Consider the following 18,599-nt stretch of genomic DNA (forward strand, 5'->3'; position numbering starts at 1 on the left):
ACTTGAGATTTTCTTCAACCGATGTGGGATCTCATAATTCATCATACAGGGACCTAGCGTCCTCATTAGCACATCGCCCGGTGACTCACAGTTAGTGACCAAACTAAATGTCGACTAGAACGACAAAATGAGCCTACTTATTTGGGTTAGAGAAAAATCGAGATTTCGAGATTGTTTAGATCATTAGTAAAAAAAATTTATAATATAGACGAGTTTTTTTAGTACAATAGTAATTTATACTTTTAATATATTATCTTTCTCGATAATCCATCTAACTATGCATAAATTGACTAAACAAGTTGATTGTGAATATGATATCTGGTCGTGTATGAAATACGTAAGTGAGACACCCTACAACAATGTTGGTATTTCTTAAGGGTATTCGTGGGTTGGGTTGGGTCGGGGCGAGACAATTTTTTTAGATCTAACCTAATTGTTCGAGTTGTAAATTTTTTAAGTAATGAATTCAATCCAACTCATCTCAACCATAAATTTTTTATGGTTAGGTTGGTTCGGGTTTTGTTCGTTTATTCAATTTTTTTTTAATAAAATTAAAGTATTAGTTGTAAAACATCTCTTTATTTATTTTTAAATATTTAATTAAAATTTGCGAATATATTTTAAAAATTAAATTCTAAATAGTTAAAAATTATTTTAAAGAATTGTTGGAGAATAAATAATAATAAAAAAATAATTATAAAAATAAAATAAATAATGTATATTTTTTAAAATTAACAATATATTTTTCCTCCTCTGCGTTTTCGGCGCCAGATCCAACCCTTTCTCCCGCGGTTTTCAACTTCGGCGACTCCAACTCCGACACCGGTTGCGTTGTCGGTGCGGCCATTGAGAACATCTACCCCCTACGGCCACCGGTTCTTCGATGGCAACCTGATCGTTGATTTTCTCTGTACGCTTCTGTTCTTCTTGGATCCTTTTTTCTCTCTGGAATTGATTTTCTTTTCTGCGATTAGGGTTTTCAGTTTTCGACCCTGTAATCTCGCATTCCCTTGTTTTCTCTCTTGTTTGATGCTTAGATTCTCGTTGGTTTGCAATGTTTTTGCAGTGGATGCGATGGATATGCCTTATTTGAATGCGAATCTTGATTCCCTTGGCGCACCAAATTTTCGTAAGGGGTGCAATTATGCGGCTGCAGGCTCGACTATTCTTCCCGCAACAGCTACTTCTTTTTGCCCTTTTTCATTTGGGGTTCAGGTGAATCAGTTTCTTCATTTCAAAGCTAAAGTTCTTGAGCTTCGAGCAGGCAAAGGTATGATCGATTGTGAATGATATCAAGAACATAAAATCATTTTCACTGTTTTGTGATCATTTCTGCTGCTTTCTTTAGGTGGTAAGAAACTTGATAAGTACCTTCCCGCTGATGATTACTTCCAGAAGGGGCTTTACATGTTTGATATTGGGCAGAATGATCTTGCTGGTGCATTTTATTCCAAAACTTTGGACCAAATTCTTGCCTCAATACCTGCAATTTTATCTGAATTTGAGAGTGGAGTTCAGGTTAGACTCAATGGTTTCTTTCTAAGTTATCTTGGCTCAATGATGATTTTGTTTAGATGTGCTTTTACCTACTTGATTTTTGTTAGATTCGGGTATTAAACTTGATTCTGAGTGTTTTGGAAGCTAGTTTTTATATGATTTATTGGTGGCTGATGATGGCTTTAGTTATAAACAATCATTTTTGTTAGAAGCATTTAGGTACTGAAACGATCCAACCCCATTGCTAGTAGATATTCTCCTCTTTGGGTTTTTCCCTCCGGGCTTCCCTCAAGGTTTTTAAAACACGTTTGCTAGGGAGAGGTTTCTACACTCTTGTAAACAATGCTTCATTCCCCAATCCAATTGATGTGGGATCTCACAATCCACACCCCCCTTTAGAGGGCTAACGTTCTCGCTGGCACATCGCTCGATGTCTGGCTCTGATATCATTTGTAACACTCAAACCCATTGCTAGCAGATATTGTCCGCTTTGGCCTGTTACTTATCAATGTTAGCCTCATGGTTTTTAAAACGCGTCTACTAGGGAGAGGTTTCCACACCCTTGTAAGGAATGTTTCGTTCCTCTCTCCAACTGATGTGGGTTCTCGCAGATATATACCCTTTTGGGATGTCAAAAGTTCGAAACTCGGTACAATTCATTAAGATATATACCCTTCCTCAACTTGGACGTCAAAAGTTTGAAACTTGGTTGGATTGAAAGAAAAATATGTTACATAATTGAAGTGATAAATGAAGATGGGTCGGGCGGAGTGGAAACTTGGATAGCACCTTCAAGCATTTGTATGACTTTCTTCATGGTTGGTCTGAAAGATGGCTCCTCTTGAATGCACCAAATCGCTATCATTACAAACCTCTCCACCTTCTTCATGTCCTCCTTTGCTTCCTCATCGTTCTTCACGAGCAACTCCACTTTCCTCTCTTTGAAGCAATCATAAGCCCAATCTGCCAACACCATTTCATCTTCCTTCTCAGCCTCTGCTTCAAAACTCTTCCTGCAACAAACAATCTCCAGCAGCAGAATGCCAAAGCTATAAACATCAACCTTCGTCGTAATGGGAAGACTTCTAAACCACTCAGGAGCTACATACCCTTTCGTTCCTCTAATCGCTGTCATCGTTCGGGTTTGGTTTTTGTTCAAGAGTTTGGCTAATCCAAAGTCTGAAATCCGAGCAGCCAACGAGTCATCCAAAAGGATGTTCTGAGGCTTAATATCACAATGAATGATTTGAGTATCACACTCTTCGTGTAGATAGCATAGCCCTCTAGCAGTTCCTAAAACGACTTGAATCCTTTGATACCAATTTGGTTTTGAAGACCCAAAAAGGAAATCTGCAAGGGACCCATTTTTCATGTATTCATACACCAACATTCTATGTGGCTCTTCATTGCAAAACCCAAGTAATTGAACCAAATTCTTGTGGTTTGTTCCAGCAATAGCTCTAACTTCAGCTTTAAACTCTTGCTCTCCCTCTTTTACTACATTGTTCAGCTTCTTAACAGCTACCAAGTTATTATCCACACAATCATCAACAATCCCTTTATAAACAGTAGCGAAAGCGCCACTTCCCAGCTGTTCTTTGAAACCAGCTGTGGCCTTGTTGAGCTCTTCATAGCTGAAAATGCGTAGGTTCAAGCTCAGAACTGGTGGCATTTCCACCATACCAAGCTTTCTTCTCTTTATATTGAATTGGTAAGCAATAAAGAAAGTTGCTAACAGAACCCCAAAAAACCCTAAGAGAATTGACCCAATAACTATCAAAGTTTTGTCCTTCACAACTTTCTTGATTGGATGATCAAGTTTGAAAGTGGAGTTATCTTTTCTAACTTTAATCAGAGCTTTACCTGGAAATCCAAGATCCACTCTTCCAAATGAAAGAGGAAATCTCTTCTTCCAACATTTTTTTCCACTGAAAACAACAGCAGCACAGAAACAATCCTCCAAGCAAACTCTTCTACACCAATCCTCATTAACCTCATAGAAAGCCTCATAATCAGAAGAAGGCCAATCTGAGTATTCTATGGAAATGAACTCGAAGTCCGACGACGAATTGTCGCCGCAACTTTGAGGAACGAAACTTGGTTTGCAGCCTTTGGCCTCATCATTTGGATCAATCCTTTCATAGCCATGAGGACAACTGCAAACTGGTCTCTGATTATCACCTAAACTACAATAGCTATTGAACCCACAAGCTCCAGATCCTAAGCCATCGTTTATTGCCACACAAATATTAGAAGGTATGGAATTTGATACCTGACTCCAAGCCTTACGCCAAGGAGAAGGACTGGTATCATTACCATTCTTTGGATACACATATTGCCTGAAAACTCCATCATATTCCAAAAGGGCTCGATGGTAGAAATCCTTAGTTGAAGGAGTATTGTTCGTCAAAACTTGTACAACACTGCCTCCATTTCCTTCAGAGATATAAATGGAGCCAGAGAGGTTGAAAACCAGCTGAAACCCAGAGCCTTTTGTTTCACTTTCCCAATATAATGTGGCACTTTCACGCATAGGGATGGTTTTGAGGTAAGATGAGACAAGATTTCCATCAGGTTTCATTGAGAATTTAAATCTTCCTTCGGAGTAATTCGTTTCAGAATAAGAAGAAATAAGAGATGATTTCATGATCTGGGTTGGTAATATTGTATCAGTAGAATAATCGAAGCTTTGCCACAACACTTGGGAATCACTCCCAGCTAGAATGAAATTGCCAGAATCAAGCATAGCAGCATAAGAAACTGACCCGACATTGTCGCCTAAACTTGCACTCCTGATTGGTCTGCCTTCAGGGTCATTGAGCACGAACTGGCCACGATTTGTAAGCTGAACTTTAGATCCTCCAGGCACCAAATTGTCGCGATTGGCCGACCAGACAACAGTTTTTTCTGGGATTTTGTTGAACCAAATGGCCAACAAAAAGCCATTGCTTCCAAATTGAAGAAACCCGAATGCGAAATCACCAGACTGTGAGGGCCAGTAGGAATCATTGTTATTGTTCTGTGCAGTGAGAGATGAATCTCGAGTTATGTTCTTATATGGCTGAGAATTTGAAAAGGATGGAAAACCCAGAAGAAGAAGAAGAAGGAAGAAATAAGACGATTTCTGAACAGAAGCCATAAATCAAAGATTGTGGGTTTGTAGAAGAAGATGAAATCGGCCTAAATTTGCAGATTTCTGAAGGGTTTAACGTTTGCCATTAGAAAGTTGAGCAAGTCAGGAGAAGACTTGATTTTGGACAAAATTTCTTCCTATGAGACTTTTCGTTTTGACTCTGTCATAGTCATAAATAAATAAATGCTAAATTAATAATGTTGAAATGTTATATTTTGGTCGACCAACAATAAAAAGAAAAAAGAAAACCCTTTAACTATTTATTTTCTTTAAGATTGATTATCTTATCTGTAGCTATTGAAGTCATCTAATTTTTTCTATTTTGTTCTTAGATCGAGTGTGTAAGTTGTTTAATATCCTAACCATACATGTTTCTAGTTTAATTTTTAAGCTTTCCAACCCTGAACCTCCAAACATTGTTTATTGAATCTCAGGCTTTGTAACCCCTTATACAAATTCCCACAAGGTTTGAATTTTTGAATCTGTAACCCAACTACGTGGTATGGTATCACGTAAGACATCTCAATCATACAATATGCACTTGAAGGAAGTAGTGAAAAATGTTGTTCTAATTACCATAGGATAAAGTCAAGTTACATTATATGAGATCCTGCATCGGTTAAGAGGGAAACGAAGCATTCCTTATAAGCGTGTGGAAACTTCTCCCTAATAGACGTGTTTTAAAATCGTGTGGCTGACGGCGACTCGTAATGGGCCAAATGGGACAATATCTGCTAGATGTGGGCTTGGGCTGTTACAAATGGTATCAGAGCCAAACACCAGACGGTGTGCTAGCGAGAATGCAGGACCCCCAAGGGGGATGAAGGTGGATTGTGAGATCTCATATCAGTTGGAGAGGGGAACGAAGCATTTCTTATAAGGGTGCGGAAACCTCTCCTTAACACGCGTTTTAAAACCATAAGGCTAACAATGATACGTAACGGGCCAAAGTGATATATTTGATTCGAATCTCAAATAAGTGTTATTACCCGTTGATATTTGATCAACAAGGTAATTCGAATTTTATTTTTCCTTGGAGTGATTCCATATCACAACAGTTCTGATTTTGAATCTACAAGCCAAACAACTTCATAGATTTTAACGTTTGAGGGTAAATAGCTGAGGTGAACATAGCTTAACCATTATTGACTGTTCAAACCTACTAACTCCACGTTCGTAATCATTGAAGGTAACGTTTTCTTGCCCTCAAGTTCCTAGAAATTCACTTCTCAACCACTTTGAAAGACTTGGAATAGCTGAAAAGTAGAGGCACTTGGAAATTAGTAGTTTGGTTGAATGGGACTTGGAATTTCTGGTCAATGATGCATGCCTTTACCCTTAGATTAAGTTATAAATTTTCGTAAACTTGTCGATATTTTTATATGTTCATGCATTCAACATCGATATGGATGTCAATCATTGATCACGTTTTGTACGGCTTAACCTACTTTGACTCGGTTTCTAACTATGATACAGAATAATGACCTAACAATTCCAACAAAAAATACACCAACTAGGTTAGATTAAAACGTATACTCTCGAGCAAAGTGTCAGAAGTACAACAAGCAACGGAAAATAAACAAAATCACTGAAATGACACTCTAGAGATAGCTCGAGAATGGATCTCGATGGTTACTAAATTGTGGTGATGAATGAAGATGGATGAGGAGGAGCTGGAACTTCAACAACACCTTCAAGCATCTGTAGGACTTTCTTCATGGATGGCCTAAAAGATGGCTCCTCTTGAATGCACCAAATGGCAACGGTAACCAATTTCTCCACCATTTTCATATCCTTCTTAGCTTCCTCATCTTTTCTTACTAACCTTTCAACTTTCCTTGATATCAAGCAATCATAGGCCCAATCAGCCAACACCATTTCATCCTCAGCCTCCGCTTTCATTTCAAAGCTTCTTCTACAACAAACGATCTCCAACAGCACAATTCCAAAGCTATAAACATCTACCTTCACGGTAATCGGGAGGTTCCTGAACCATTCTGGAGCCACATACCCTTTCGTTCCTCTAATGGCGGTCACGGTTCGAGTCTGGTCTTTCTTCAAGAGTTTGGCTAAACCAAAGTCTGCAATTCTTGCAGAAAAAGTGTCATCAATAAGGATGTTTTGAGGCTTAATATCACAGTGAATAATCTGAGTTTTGCACTCTTCATGTAAATAATTAAGCCCTCTAGCAGTTCCTATAGCCAGATGAATTCTCTTGTTCCAGTTTGAAGGCGGTCCGTAAAGAAAATCTGCTAGAGACCCATTAGCCATGAACTCATAAACTAGCAGTCTGTGTAGCTGTTCATTACAGAAACCGAGCAATCGAACCAAATTCTTGTGGTTCGTTCGAGCTATAGCACTGACCTCAGCTTTGAATTCTTGGTCTGCTTCTTTCACTGTATTATCCAATAGCTTAACAGCTACCAAGCCGTTGTCCATGGAGTCAACAATCCCTTTATAAACAGTAGCAAAAGCACCACTTCCCAGCTTCTCCTTGAACCCATTTGTGGCCTTGTTTAGCTCTTCATAGCTAAAACTTCTCAGGTTCATTCCAAGAACTGGTAGCTTTCCGGAAATAACCAAGGATCGATATCCGTTCTTACTCTTTCGACAAACAATCAGAAAACTAACCAGCAAGAACATGAAAATCAGACAACCTGAGCCACCAATAAGAGCTAATCCAATAACCACAAATGTTTTGTCCTTGTATTTCATGACAAGATCAGTAGCTATCAAACTAGAGTTATCCTTCCTATATTTGATCAAAGATTTACCGTTGTAATCACGGTTAACTCTTCCAAATGAAAGAGGAAACTTCTTCATCCAACAATTCCCTGATTCAGAAACCACAGCAGCACAAAAACAATCATTCAAACAAGCTGTTCTACACCAATCCTCATCTTCCCCTGAGTATCCCATATAATCAATTTTAGGCCAATCTGTGTTATCAATGACAGAGAAATCGAATTTATTAGCTTCAAGATCAGAATCCTCGCATGTTTGAGGAACAAAATTTGGACTGCAGCCTTTCATTTCATCTTTTGGATCAACCCTTCGATACCCTTGTGGGCATTTGCAAGATGGTCTATGATTTTCGTCAGTTTCACAATAGCTATTATACCCACATACTCCACTTCCTAACCCACCAACTATTCTATCACAGATATTTGAAGGAATGAAATCTGAGAGACTAATCCAAGACTTACCCTCAGGAGAAGCGTTCTCGCTCTTTGGATACACATATTGCCTGAAAACGCCATCGTAATCCAGAATGGCTCGATGGTAGAAACCTTCATTTGAATAAGAACTGGAGGAGATTAAATTGCTTATAATAGTTCCATTTTTTGCAGAGATATAAACAGAGCCAGATAGATTAAAAACAAGCTGGAACCCAGAATTTACAGTGTCACTTGCCCAATAAGCCGTCCCAAGAGCACCCAAAGGGGCAATTCTTGTGTTAAGCACGAGATTCCCATCAGATTGCATAGAAAATTGAAATCTCCCCTCTAAGAAATTTGTGGCTGATTGACTCGCAATGAGCGATTTCTGGTTCATAATCTGTGATGGTAAAATGGTATCAGTGGGTTCGTCAAAGGATTGCCACAAAATTTGGGAATCACTGGAAGCGAGGACGAAGTTTCCGGTATCGAGCATGGCAGCATAAGAAACTAGTGTTCGATTATCACTTGGTGCATTTGCGCTCCATACTTGGTTGCCTGTTCTTGAGTTCTTGAGCAGGAGCTGACCAGGAGAGGTGAGTTGGACAGTGGATCCGCCGGGCACCAGTTCGTTTCGATTGGCCGACCAGACCACAGTTCTTTCTGGGATTTTGTTGAACCAAATGGCTAAGAGAAAGCCGTCGCTTCCAAACTGTAAGAAGCCGAAAGCGAAGTCGCCGGAGGGAGAGGACCAGTAATCGCCATTGTTGGTTCTGGTGCGTGGATTTGCAGTGAGAGATGAACCCAGAGTTATGTTTTTGTGGGGCTGAGAAATGGACAAGGATGGCAGAAGAAGAAGAAGAAGAAGAAGAAGAACAGGGAAAGAAGAAGAAGAAGAAGAAGAAGAAGAAGAAGCCATTGAATGTGAAGCAATATGGGAAGATGAGTCCATATATAAGAAGGGAAGTGCCGAGTCTTTGACTCAGTCTGAATATTTGTTTCTTTTAATTTGACTTTGACGTATGGCTTACTATAAATGTTTTTTAAGATTAATAAAAATATCTCGGTCTCAAAAATACCCTTAAATTTTTTAAAATGTCAAGAATACCCTTGCGATCCTTTTAACTTTAAAAAGTTTTATTAATACCCTTCAATTTTTTTTTTAACAAATTTAGAAATACTTTTTATGGTTAATACTGTGTTTAAAAAATATAGAAAATTTTAAAGGTAACATTAACATTTTATACCTTTATAAAAAAAATTATTTTTGTCGGCATTTATAGACGAAAATTGTCTATCGACTCTTTATAAATTATTAATATTACTTAAAAAAGTATGAGTATTTTTTATGATAAATATATATATTTTTATTATTAAGTTGAAGGGTGTTAATAAATTTTTTTAAAATTTAAGCGAATTTTTAAAATAGAATACTAACCCTTTTTCATTTGAAAAAGAGTTTTTTATTTTTTATTTTTTTTAAGTTTAAGAGTATTATTGAAACTGTTAATAAAGTAATTTTAGACAAGAATACAAAAAAAAAAAAATATATATATATATATATATATATATATATATAATATATATATATATATTTTAGTTTAAGAGTATTATTGAAACCGTTAATAAAGTAATTTTAGACAAGAATACAATAAATATTTTTATTAATTTATAATTATCCTGAATTGGATTAAGTAGAAAGTAATTGACTCGTGTTGCATGATAGACTCAAGAAATGAAGAACCAAGATGGATTAGGTTGTAGTTAATCTCTAACCATGGTTCTCGTCTTAGCCACTTCCGCCCTACATAATGCTATCTTTGAATTTATAATGACTCAAACCCATCACTGGTAGATTTTGTCTTCTTTAGGCTTTTCCTTCTTAACTTCTCCTCAAGGTTTTAAAATACATGTACTAAAAAGAGGTTTTTACACTCTTATAAGGAAAGTTTCATTCCCATCTCCAACTGAAGTGGGACTTCACATAGTTTGTATGAAATATTATTATGCTCGGTTAATTCATTATCGTCGTGCTTTATTATGAAAAATCTTCATGGTATCACATCTGTGTCTGTTTCAGCCTTATCATTTAAAGCGCTTAATATCATATCATAGTTCTAAATTCCACATGAATGCTTCCATCTAGACATATATAAATGAGTTATCAGTTGTGGGATGTATGCATGTGTAAGTAAGGCCAACTAGAACTTGAGTTTGAGAAGGAATGGCATTTTTTCTGAGAATGGTGGATCAGAATATTTTCCAGTGAGTATTTGTGATGAAACATACTGATTTGCAGCTTCTGTATAATGAATTCCGTCCCAATTGATGTACTCCGAGCTATCGTCGCATCCTTTCGCCGTCACCAACGTCCCGTTTAACATCTTCGTGTGTCCGCACACGATTCGACTGTCGTAATTGAGCGGTGGACCTCCATAGCCACAACAAGCCATAATAGGTTGCTCAAAACCTGCCATGTCAAAATGCAGCAAGTCATCAGATTTTACAGGATTGACAGAAAATGAAGCTAAAGTACAGCAAGACGGCCAACCGAGTCGTGAATAATTGGCGATGAGATTCGATTTTATCGAGTAGATATCGACGTATGTGACGTTGCCATCTGAATATTGGCCCTGCAGTTTTTTACAGAGAGCATGAAGCTGTAAATTGAAGAGTTTGGCGGCTTGGTTGTGTGAACTGACGCATCCAAATTCATCAAGCTTTGATGGGTCTGTTCCAAATTTAGCAACGTTCTGAGCCAAGCATCCTAAAGGACCTGTGTTGTGAATCCAAAAATTTCTCGCCCCTTCGTCGTACAGTTTCTGAAAATAGGCAAAAAGAATGATGAAGTAATGACCGAATGGGATTACGCACGCCTCGACTGTTCTCACGAGACAACCACCCGACTCTAGTTCATTTGGATTGCTAAGGAAACTCGTAGATAGCCATCATTGTTTGATCTCGTTCCATCTAACCCTTATTGATAATACAACTATAAAGTCTCATCCTACAGAATATAGTAAACGAACTCGAACCATTATGTTTTCCATGTATTTTACTTGGTGATACCTGAGTTAAGTTTTGACCAACACGAGAGTATTGTATTCAGCTAGCGTCGGACTCTACTTTCATTCACTTCGACTAATCTTATAGAACAACCACAATCTACAACATTCGAGGTTGCGTTAACCTCTTAAAATGTTAGTGTCCTAAATAAGTAGCCACCTGCGACCACTAGACGTGTTTAGAAATAGTAACGGTGAGATCTCACATCACTTGTAGAGAGGAACAAAACATTCTTTATAAGGGTGTGGAAACCTCTTACTAGCAGACGCGTTTTAAAAGCCTTGAGGAAGAACTTGAAAGGGAAATCCCAGGGAGGACAATATCGGCTAGCGGTAGGCTTGGGCCGTTAGAAATGGTATAAGAGCCAGACACCGGGCAATGTGTCAGCGAGGAGTCTAAGCCCCGAAGGAGGTGGACACGAGGCGGTGTGCCAGTAAGGACGCTGGGCCACGAAAAGGGTGGTGGATTGGGGATCCCACATCAATTAGAGAAGGGAACGAGTGCCAACGAGGACGCTGGGCCTCAAAGGGGGTGGATTGTGAGATCCCACATCGATCGAAGAGGGGAGCGAAACATTCTTTACAAGGGTGTAGAAACCTCTCCCTAGCAGACACGTTTTAAAAACCTGAAGGGAAACCCGAAAGGAAAGTCCAAAGAGAACAATATTTACTAGCGGTGGGCTTGGATCGTTTCAGTATCTAACAAAAATGATTGCCAACAAGGAGAAGCTCGGAAGGGAAAGCCCAAAGAGGACAATATCTGCTAGTAGTGGGCTTGGGCCGTTACAAATGGTATCAGAGCTAGACACCGGACGATATGCTAGCGAGGAGGCTAAGCCCCGAAGGAAGTGGATTGGGGTCCCACGTCAATTAGAGAAGGGAACGAGTGCAAGCAAATACGCTGAGCCCCGAAGGGGGTGGATTGTGAGATCCCACATCCGATTGGAGAGGGGAACGAAACATTCTTTACAAGGGTGTAGAAACCTCTCCCTAGCAAACACGTTTTAAAAACCTGAAGAAAACCCGAAAGGGAAAACCGAAAGGGAAAACCCAAAGAGAACAATATCTACTAGTGGTGGGCTTGGATCGCTTCAGTACCTAAATGCTTCTAACAAAAATTATCGTTTATAACTGAAGCCATCATCAGCCACCAACAAATCACACAAAAACTAGCTTCCAGAACACTCAAAATCAAGTTCAATACCCAAATCTAACACAAAATCAAGCAGGTAAAAGCACATCTAAACAAAATCATCATTGTGCCAACATAACTTAGAAAGAAGCCATTGAGTCTAACCTGAACTCCACTCTCAAATTCAGATAAAATTGCAGGTATAGAGGCAAGAATTTGGTCCAAAGTTTTGGAATAAAATGCACCAGCAAGATCATTCTGCCCAATATCAAACATGTAAAGCCCCTTCTGGAAGTAATCATCAGCGGGAAGGTACTTATCAAGTTTCTTACCACCTAAAGAAAGCAGCAGAAATGATCACAAAACAGTGAAATGATTTTATGTTCTTGATATCATTCACAATCGATCATACCTTTGCCTGCTCGAAGCTCAAGAACTTTAGCTTTGAAATGAAGAAACTGATTCACCTGAACCCCAAATGAAAAAGGGCAAAAAGAAGTAGCTGTTGCGGGAAGAATAGTCGAGCCTGCAGCCGCATAATTGCACCCCTTACGAAAATTTGGTGCGCCAAGGGAATCAAGATACGCATTCAAGTAAGGCATATCCATCGCATCCACTGCAAAAACATTGCAAACCAACAAGAGAGAAAACGGTTAGATGAACACGACTCTCCACAATGGTATGATATTGTGCACTTTGAGCATAAACTCTCGTAGCTTTGCTTTGGGGTTCTCCAAAAGGCCTCGTACCAATAGAGATAGTATGATCATTCCCTAAATTAGCCGATGAGCCAATGTGGGACTTTCATCCAACACCTTCCCTTGAACAAAGTATGTCTCTCCTTAATCAAGGCTCGACTCCTTTTTCTTTTTGGAGTCTTAGTCAAGTCTTCAAGACTCACAATACTTTGTTCGACATTTGAGGATTCTATTGACATGGCTAAGTTTAGGGCATGACTAGTTAGATGAACCCGACTCTCTACAATGGTATGATATTGTTCACTTTAATCCGGCTTTGGACTCCCAAAAAGCCTAATAACAATAGAGATAGTATGATTATTCCCTAAATTAGGGAAATGCGAGATTGGAGAGACGAAAACTGAAAACCCTAATCGCAGAAAAGAAAATCAATTCCAGAGAGAAAAAAGAATCCAAGAAGAACAGAAACGTACAGAGAAAATCAACGATGAGGCGGCCATCGGAGTATCGCCCAGAGGGATGTCCGAAGAAGCGGTGGCCGTAGGGGGGGTAGATGTTCTCAATGGCAGCACCGACAACGCAACCGGTGTCGGAGTTGGAGTCGCCGAAGTTGAAAACCGCGGGGCTGGAGAAAGGGTTGGATGTGGCGGCGGAAACGCAGAGGAGGAGGAGGAGGAGGAGGAGGAGGTGGGTGAGGGGCGCCATGGACGGTGGTGGAAGGGGAGTAGTAGAATTTGAGTGCGGCATTGGATTATATGGGCGACAAACTGAAGGAGAAGAACAAGAAATGGGTTCGAAGGTAAGGTTGGTAATGGTGGGTCAGAAGTTCAGTGTGCAGTAAGCAAAAAGACAAGAGGAAGGCTTTGCTAAGATGCCGTTGCCTTTTACCTTTATTATCTTTTACTAATTAATCATTTTAAATATTTGTTATTATTTTTTTTAAATAATTATTAATATATATTTTTTAAATATTTATTTTAAATTTATTTATAAGCCAATTTTAATATATATTTTTAAAAATAATTAATTATAAAATACAATATATAATTGTACCTGAATAGGATTCCAACTTTTATTTATCAACCCAAAATTTCGGGGTGGTGACCAGAAAAACTTAACCCGATCCAACCTTCTATTTCTGGGTCGAGTTGGATTGATGGATTTTTTTTAAAAAATTATTTTTTAAAAGAACTATTTATCCAATTATACTAATAACTAAGATCTTATAAAGTTTAACTATCAAACATTTACAAGTCACAATGGATCAATCATTATATCGATTATAAACGTTAAATATATATATTTTTTAAATGGTAGGGTTGTTACCCTATTTTCGAGTTGGTCAAATTAACCCGACCAAAAAATATGTCAACCTACCAACCAAACCAAATTTTCAGTTTTCCAAAAATTCGACTCAACCCAAACCAAAAAAATAGTTTTTTTTTTTTTTTTTTAATTGTTAACAAATAATATTTAAAATAGTGTTACAATCTAAATATATATTTTAAAATTAACATTCGGGTTGGTTCGATTTAACCGGATCTACTGTTAAGAAAATTCATAAACTAATTTCATTCATATAAAGAAAGTCGTACAAATGCTTGAAGGTAAGTTTCCACTTTGCTCGACCCATCTTCATTTATCACTTCAATTATGTAACATATTCGTCTTTCAATCCAACTGAGTTTAGAACTTTGACATCTGGAAAGGTATATATACCTGTGAGATCCCACGGTTGGAGAGGGGAATGAAACATTTCTTATAAGGGTATGAAAACCTCTCCTTAGTAGACACGTTTTAAATACCGTGAGACTAACAGCAATACGTAACGGGCCAAAGCAGACAATATCTGTTAGTGGTGGGTTTGGACTATTACAAATGGTATCAGAGCCAGACACCGGTCAATGTGTTAGCGAGGACGCTAGCCCCCAAAGGAGGTGGATTGAGAGATCACACATCAGTTGGAGAGGAGAATGAAACATTTCTTACAAGGGTGTGAAAACCTCTCCCTATTAGACACGTTTTAAAAACCATGAAACTAACAGTGATACGTAACGGGCCAAAGCAGACAATATCGACTAATGGTGGGTTTAGAATGTTACAAATGGTATCAAAGCAAGACACCGGGCAATGTGTCAACGAGGACGTTGGCCCCTAAAGAGAGTAGATTGTGAGATCCCACATCGGTTGGAGAGAGGAACAAAACAGTGTGGAAACCTTTCGATAGAAGACGCATTTTAAAACTGTGAGGCTGACGGCGATACGCAACGGCCCAAAATGGACAATATCTACCAGCAGTGGGCTTGGACTATTACAATATCTTAACGATACAAGTGGCAAGAACGGGAATGAAAAAACCTTCTCTGTGTTTGCTCATGAATATCTCGAACCTCCAATATCCTAATTGTTAAAAACAAAATGAACAAAAAGGAAAGGGTAGGCCTAGAAGATGAAGAACACGAAGAACCAAAAAAAACACTCAACTATATTTCATAGCAGGTTTCTTGCAAATCATCTTGTGGCGATCATACAGCATCAAATTTATACATTTGAATGTGAAGGAAATAGATGGGAAGATCTGGCTCTTACATGTTTGTTTCACTTCTTGGATACATAAGCATAATACTGAGCCATAGGAACAACAAAGGCTATCACTAACAAACCTCCAACAACAAGAGAAAACTGACCTCTTTTCTCCTCTGTTTCTTCCCTTGATTTGAAGTTAGATTCTCGCTTATTTTCCTTGAATGAAGGACCTCCAGGATCTGGCAAGCCATCAATGGCAGCAACTAGCCGTTTCGCACTGCTATATATGGCTTCATTGTATTTTTCATCAGTAGCTAATACTGCAGTTACATAACAAACCTTACTCACCCTGCAGTTTAAAAAATGAAGTAGCAACTACAAGCATTATTCACTTCTTTGATGCATTCATCACGGTGTTTTAGTGTAACAGCTCAAATCCACCGCTAATAGATATTGTCTGTTTTGGTCCATTATGTATCACCGTCAGCCTCACAGTTTTAAAACACGTCTGCTAGAGAGAGGTTTGTACACTCTTATAAAGAATATTTCGTTCTCTCCCTCCAGGGCCAAGCAAACGCATTTTAAAACTTTGAGGGGAAACCCGGAAGGGAAAGCCCATAGAGAACAATATCTGCTAGCGGTGAGCTTGGACAAATGGTATCACGCCCAAAAAAGACAATATCTGCTAGCGGTGGGCTTGAGCTATTACAAATGGTATCAGAGCCAGACACTAAGCAGTGTGCCAACGAGGACGTTGAGCTCCAAGGGGGTGGATCACATCGATTGGGGAGGGGAACGAATGTGTGGAAACCTCTTCCTAGCAGACACGTTTTAAAACCTTGGGAAAAGCCTGGAAGGAAAAGCCCAAATAGGACAATATCTACCCACGGTAGACTTGGACTGTTACATTTAGTATCAGAAGTTTGAGCAAAAGCAACCAAGAACAATATTAAGATGAAGTTCATCAAATTTGTGTCTAACAAGTTCCTGAACTCTGAGATTCGTGTCTATTTGGTTTCTAGGCTTCAAACAATGTCTAATAAATCCTTAAACTTTTCATTTTGCGTTTAACAAGTTCTTGACCTATTCGACATTTTTAGAGCTCTCAGGCCTACTAGAAACAACAACACTAGTTGGGATATTGACACGTGCTAAGCTACATACAAGTTTGTTTGTGGTTTTCTTTTCCTTTGAAGTCGAGAAACTCATATGCAAGGTCAACTCGCATAAACACGGAGACACGACTACGAGTATAGTTAAGGCATCTACTAGTTGCAATGTGTTACAATTTAAGCAAGAAATGGTAGAAATTGTTAGCTTGGAGAGTGAAGAGTGAAATAAGTGGAAGAAGTGGTGGTTAGCTTAGTTTACCTGGGAGGTTCTCTGTAACTGTGGCATCAAGAATGTTTTCTCCAACAGCTTGGATAAAAGCAGGGCCACCAGTAATGGCTCCTTCCTTTTGACTGGTGACAAGCACAACTATGCCTTTATTGTTGCCGTCTTCCACAGTGGGATACCATCGCTCCAAAACTTGATCAGCATACTCAAATGCATCAGCTTTGCTCTACAATCAGCAGTTCATAACGTTTCGGGACCCTTTAGACACAAACTTAAGAGATCAAAGCGTAAACTTATAATTTAACCTATGTTTCTTGTGCTCATGGCCCACCTTACTATTCCTTGAGGAAGACCATTGTGAGATCCCACATTGGTTGGAGAGTAAAACAAATCATTCTTTATAAGGGTGTGGAAACCTCTCCCTATAAGACTAGTTTTAAAAACCTTGAAGGGAAGTCCGAATGGGAAAACCCAAAAAGGACAATATCTGCTAGTGGTGGACTTGGGTTGTTACAAATGGTATTAGAGCCAGACACTAGGCAATGTGCCAGCGAGGAGGCTGAACCCTGAAAGGGGGGTGGACATCAGGTGGTGTGCCAACGAGGACGCTGGGCCCCAAAGGGGGTGGATTGGGGATCCCACGTCGATTGGAGAGGTGAACGAGTGCCAGCAAGGATGGTGGACTCCGAAGGGGGTGGATTGTGAGATCTCACATTAGTTAGGGAGAAGAACAAAGTATTCTTTATGAGAGTGTAGAAACCTCTCCTAGGAGATATGTTTTAAAAACCTTAAGGGGAAGCGCTCGAAAAGGGGCTGTCCAAAGAGGACAATATTTGCTAGCAATGGGCTTGGGCTTGGGCTTGTGCTGTTACAAATGGTATCAAAGCTAGACACTGGACGATGTGCCAACAAGTAGACTGAACCCCAAAGGAGGGTAGACACCAAGCGATGTGCCAGCAATGACGTTGGGCCCCGAAGGGGGGTCGATTAGGGGGTCCCACATCGATTGGAGAGGGGAACGAGATCGCTGAGCTCCAAAGGAGGTGGATTGTGAGATCTAACATTGGTTAAGAATGAGTATACAAAGCATTCTTTATAAAGGTGTAGGAACTATGGGCTTGGACTATTAAAACCATCCTCTAGAGACAATATTAACTTTTCACTTGAGACTTGAACCAAAACTTTAGACAAGAGAAGGTATTTCTCAATATGGTGGCCACCATTTTAAACAACCCATCACAATATGATGGCCACTTTCTAAAAATGGGTCTCAGAAAGATCATCAAATTGTCATAAACATACACCAGATCATTACCATTTTCTTCCCATGATAAACAAAAGTTCAAAATATTCTATAACTATATATCTACATTAAACATTCAACCCATAGATTCTCCGAACAACACAAATTTAGTTTCGCTCTCAAGAATTCAAAGGCAGAGAACTCACAGTGAGCTTCCTGACAGTTACGAAATCGATGTGAAAATTCTTCCTCAACTCCAAATCCGTCAACAGCCTCTTCAAATCCGACTTCGTGACCCTACTGAGAACTCCAGCATCGTCCACCAGATGCGACTCCTTCGGCGGCCCATCATTGAGCACATCAAACTCAGACGCTACGGCAATCCCACCGGCCAACAACGGGGAGAAGTTGAGCGCCAAAGAAATCGATAGCGCCGCGAGGCCATGTTGGAGATGGGAGAGCCAAATCGAAGGAACTGGGAGAGAAGATTTGAGAGATTTGGGAGAAAGGGAAGTAGGTTTACAGAAACATTGAAATTTTGATCTGGATTGGGAGGAAACGGGGAAGAGATTCTTGGAAGTGGAAGGTTTAGGGTTAGGGTTGAAGAGAGGAGAGAGAGAGTGAGGAGAGAGAATGGTTTCCATAGGAATTGAAGAGATTCAGACGAAAAATGGAGACGAAGATCTGTGAGTTCCATAAGAAATCGAGTGGTAGGGACGAATAGTGTTACAGATGGATAAGAGTTCATGGGAGCCATGGAAAAGTAGAGGACGTTTTTGGCGCTCAACGGCATCCTGTCAGCAACAGTT

General features: G+C 39.3%; 5 protein-coding genes across 6 annotated transcripts; 1 reads left to right on the forward strand and 4 right to left on the reverse strand.

The window, feature by feature from the left end:
• Positions 1–746: 746 nt before the first annotated feature.
• On the forward strand, positions 747–4,903 carry LOC111798697 (GDSL esterase/lipase At1g54790). The gene is made up of 4 exons (XM_023682001.2): positions 747–910; positions 1,067–1,270; positions 1,349–1,518; positions 4,309–4,903. Exons 2-4 carry the CDS (start codon positions 1,075–1,077, stop codon positions 4,315–4,317), a joined length of 375 nt encoding a protein of 124 aa, XP_023537769.2. The 5' UTR covers positions 747–910; positions 1,067–1,074; the 3' UTR covers positions 4,318–4,903.
• LOC111798862 (G-type lectin S-receptor-like serine/threonine-protein kinase LECRK3) lies at positions 2,195–4,258 on the reverse strand. The gene has a single exon (XM_087125248.1). The coding sequence runs from the start codon at positions 4,241–4,243 to the stop codon at positions 2,228–2,230; it is 2,016 nt and encodes a 671-aa protein (XP_086981374.1). The 5' UTR covers positions 4,244–4,258; the 3' UTR covers positions 2,195–2,227.
• A 1,232-nt stretch (positions 4,904–6,135) lies between the features above and the next one.
• LOC111785399 (G-type lectin S-receptor-like serine/threonine-protein kinase LECRK3) lies at positions 6,136–8,707 on the reverse strand. Its single transcript, XM_023665807.2, has one exon. It carries the CDS (start codon positions 8,705–8,707, stop codon positions 6,266–6,268), a length of 2,442 nt encoding a protein of 813 aa, XP_023521575.2. The 3' UTR covers positions 6,136–6,265.
• A 1,135-nt stretch (positions 8,708–9,842) lies between these two features.
• Positions 9,843–13,536, reverse strand: LOC111785400 (GDSL esterase/lipase At1g54790-like). 2 transcript variants are annotated; one of them, XM_023665809.2, is made up of 5 exons: positions 13,157–13,533; positions 12,398–12,601; positions 12,151–12,320; positions 10,340–10,610; positions 9,843–10,258 (listed from the first exon to the last, which is right to left on the reverse strand). In XM_023665809.2, the coding sequence occupies exons 1-5, from the start codon at positions 13,428–13,430 to the stop codon at positions 9,990–9,992; spliced, it is 1,188 nt and encodes a 395-aa protein (XP_023521577.2). In that variant the 5' UTR covers positions 13,431–13,533; the 3' UTR covers positions 9,843–9,989. The 2 variants fall into 2 exon arrangements, with proteins under 2 accessions (XP_023521577.2, XP_023521576.2); XM_023665808.2 differs by having other exon boundaries at positions 9,843–10,610; positions 13,157–13,536.
• Positions 13,537–15,151: 1,615 nt separating this feature from the next.
• On the reverse strand, positions 15,152–18,568 carry LOC111785402 (UPF0603 protein At1g54780, chloroplastic-like). The gene is made up of 3 exons (XM_023665810.2): positions 17,997–18,568; positions 16,581–16,773; positions 15,152–15,529 (listed from the first exon to the last, which is right to left on the reverse strand). The coding sequence occupies exons 1-3, from the start codon at positions 18,432–18,434 to the stop codon at positions 15,282–15,284; spliced, it is 879 nt and encodes a 292-aa protein (XP_023521578.2). The 5' UTR covers positions 18,435–18,568; the 3' UTR covers positions 15,152–15,281.
• Between the last annotated feature and the right edge of the window lie 31 nt (positions 18,569–18,599).

Source organism: Cucurbita pepo, chromosome 7, assembly GCF_057944985.1.
Source record: "Cucurbita pepo subsp. pepo isolate OVF chromosome 7, ASM5794498v1, whole genome shotgun sequence".
Taxonomy (NCBI): Eukaryota; Viridiplantae; Streptophyta; class Magnoliopsida; order Cucurbitales; family Cucurbitaceae; genus Cucurbita; species Cucurbita pepo.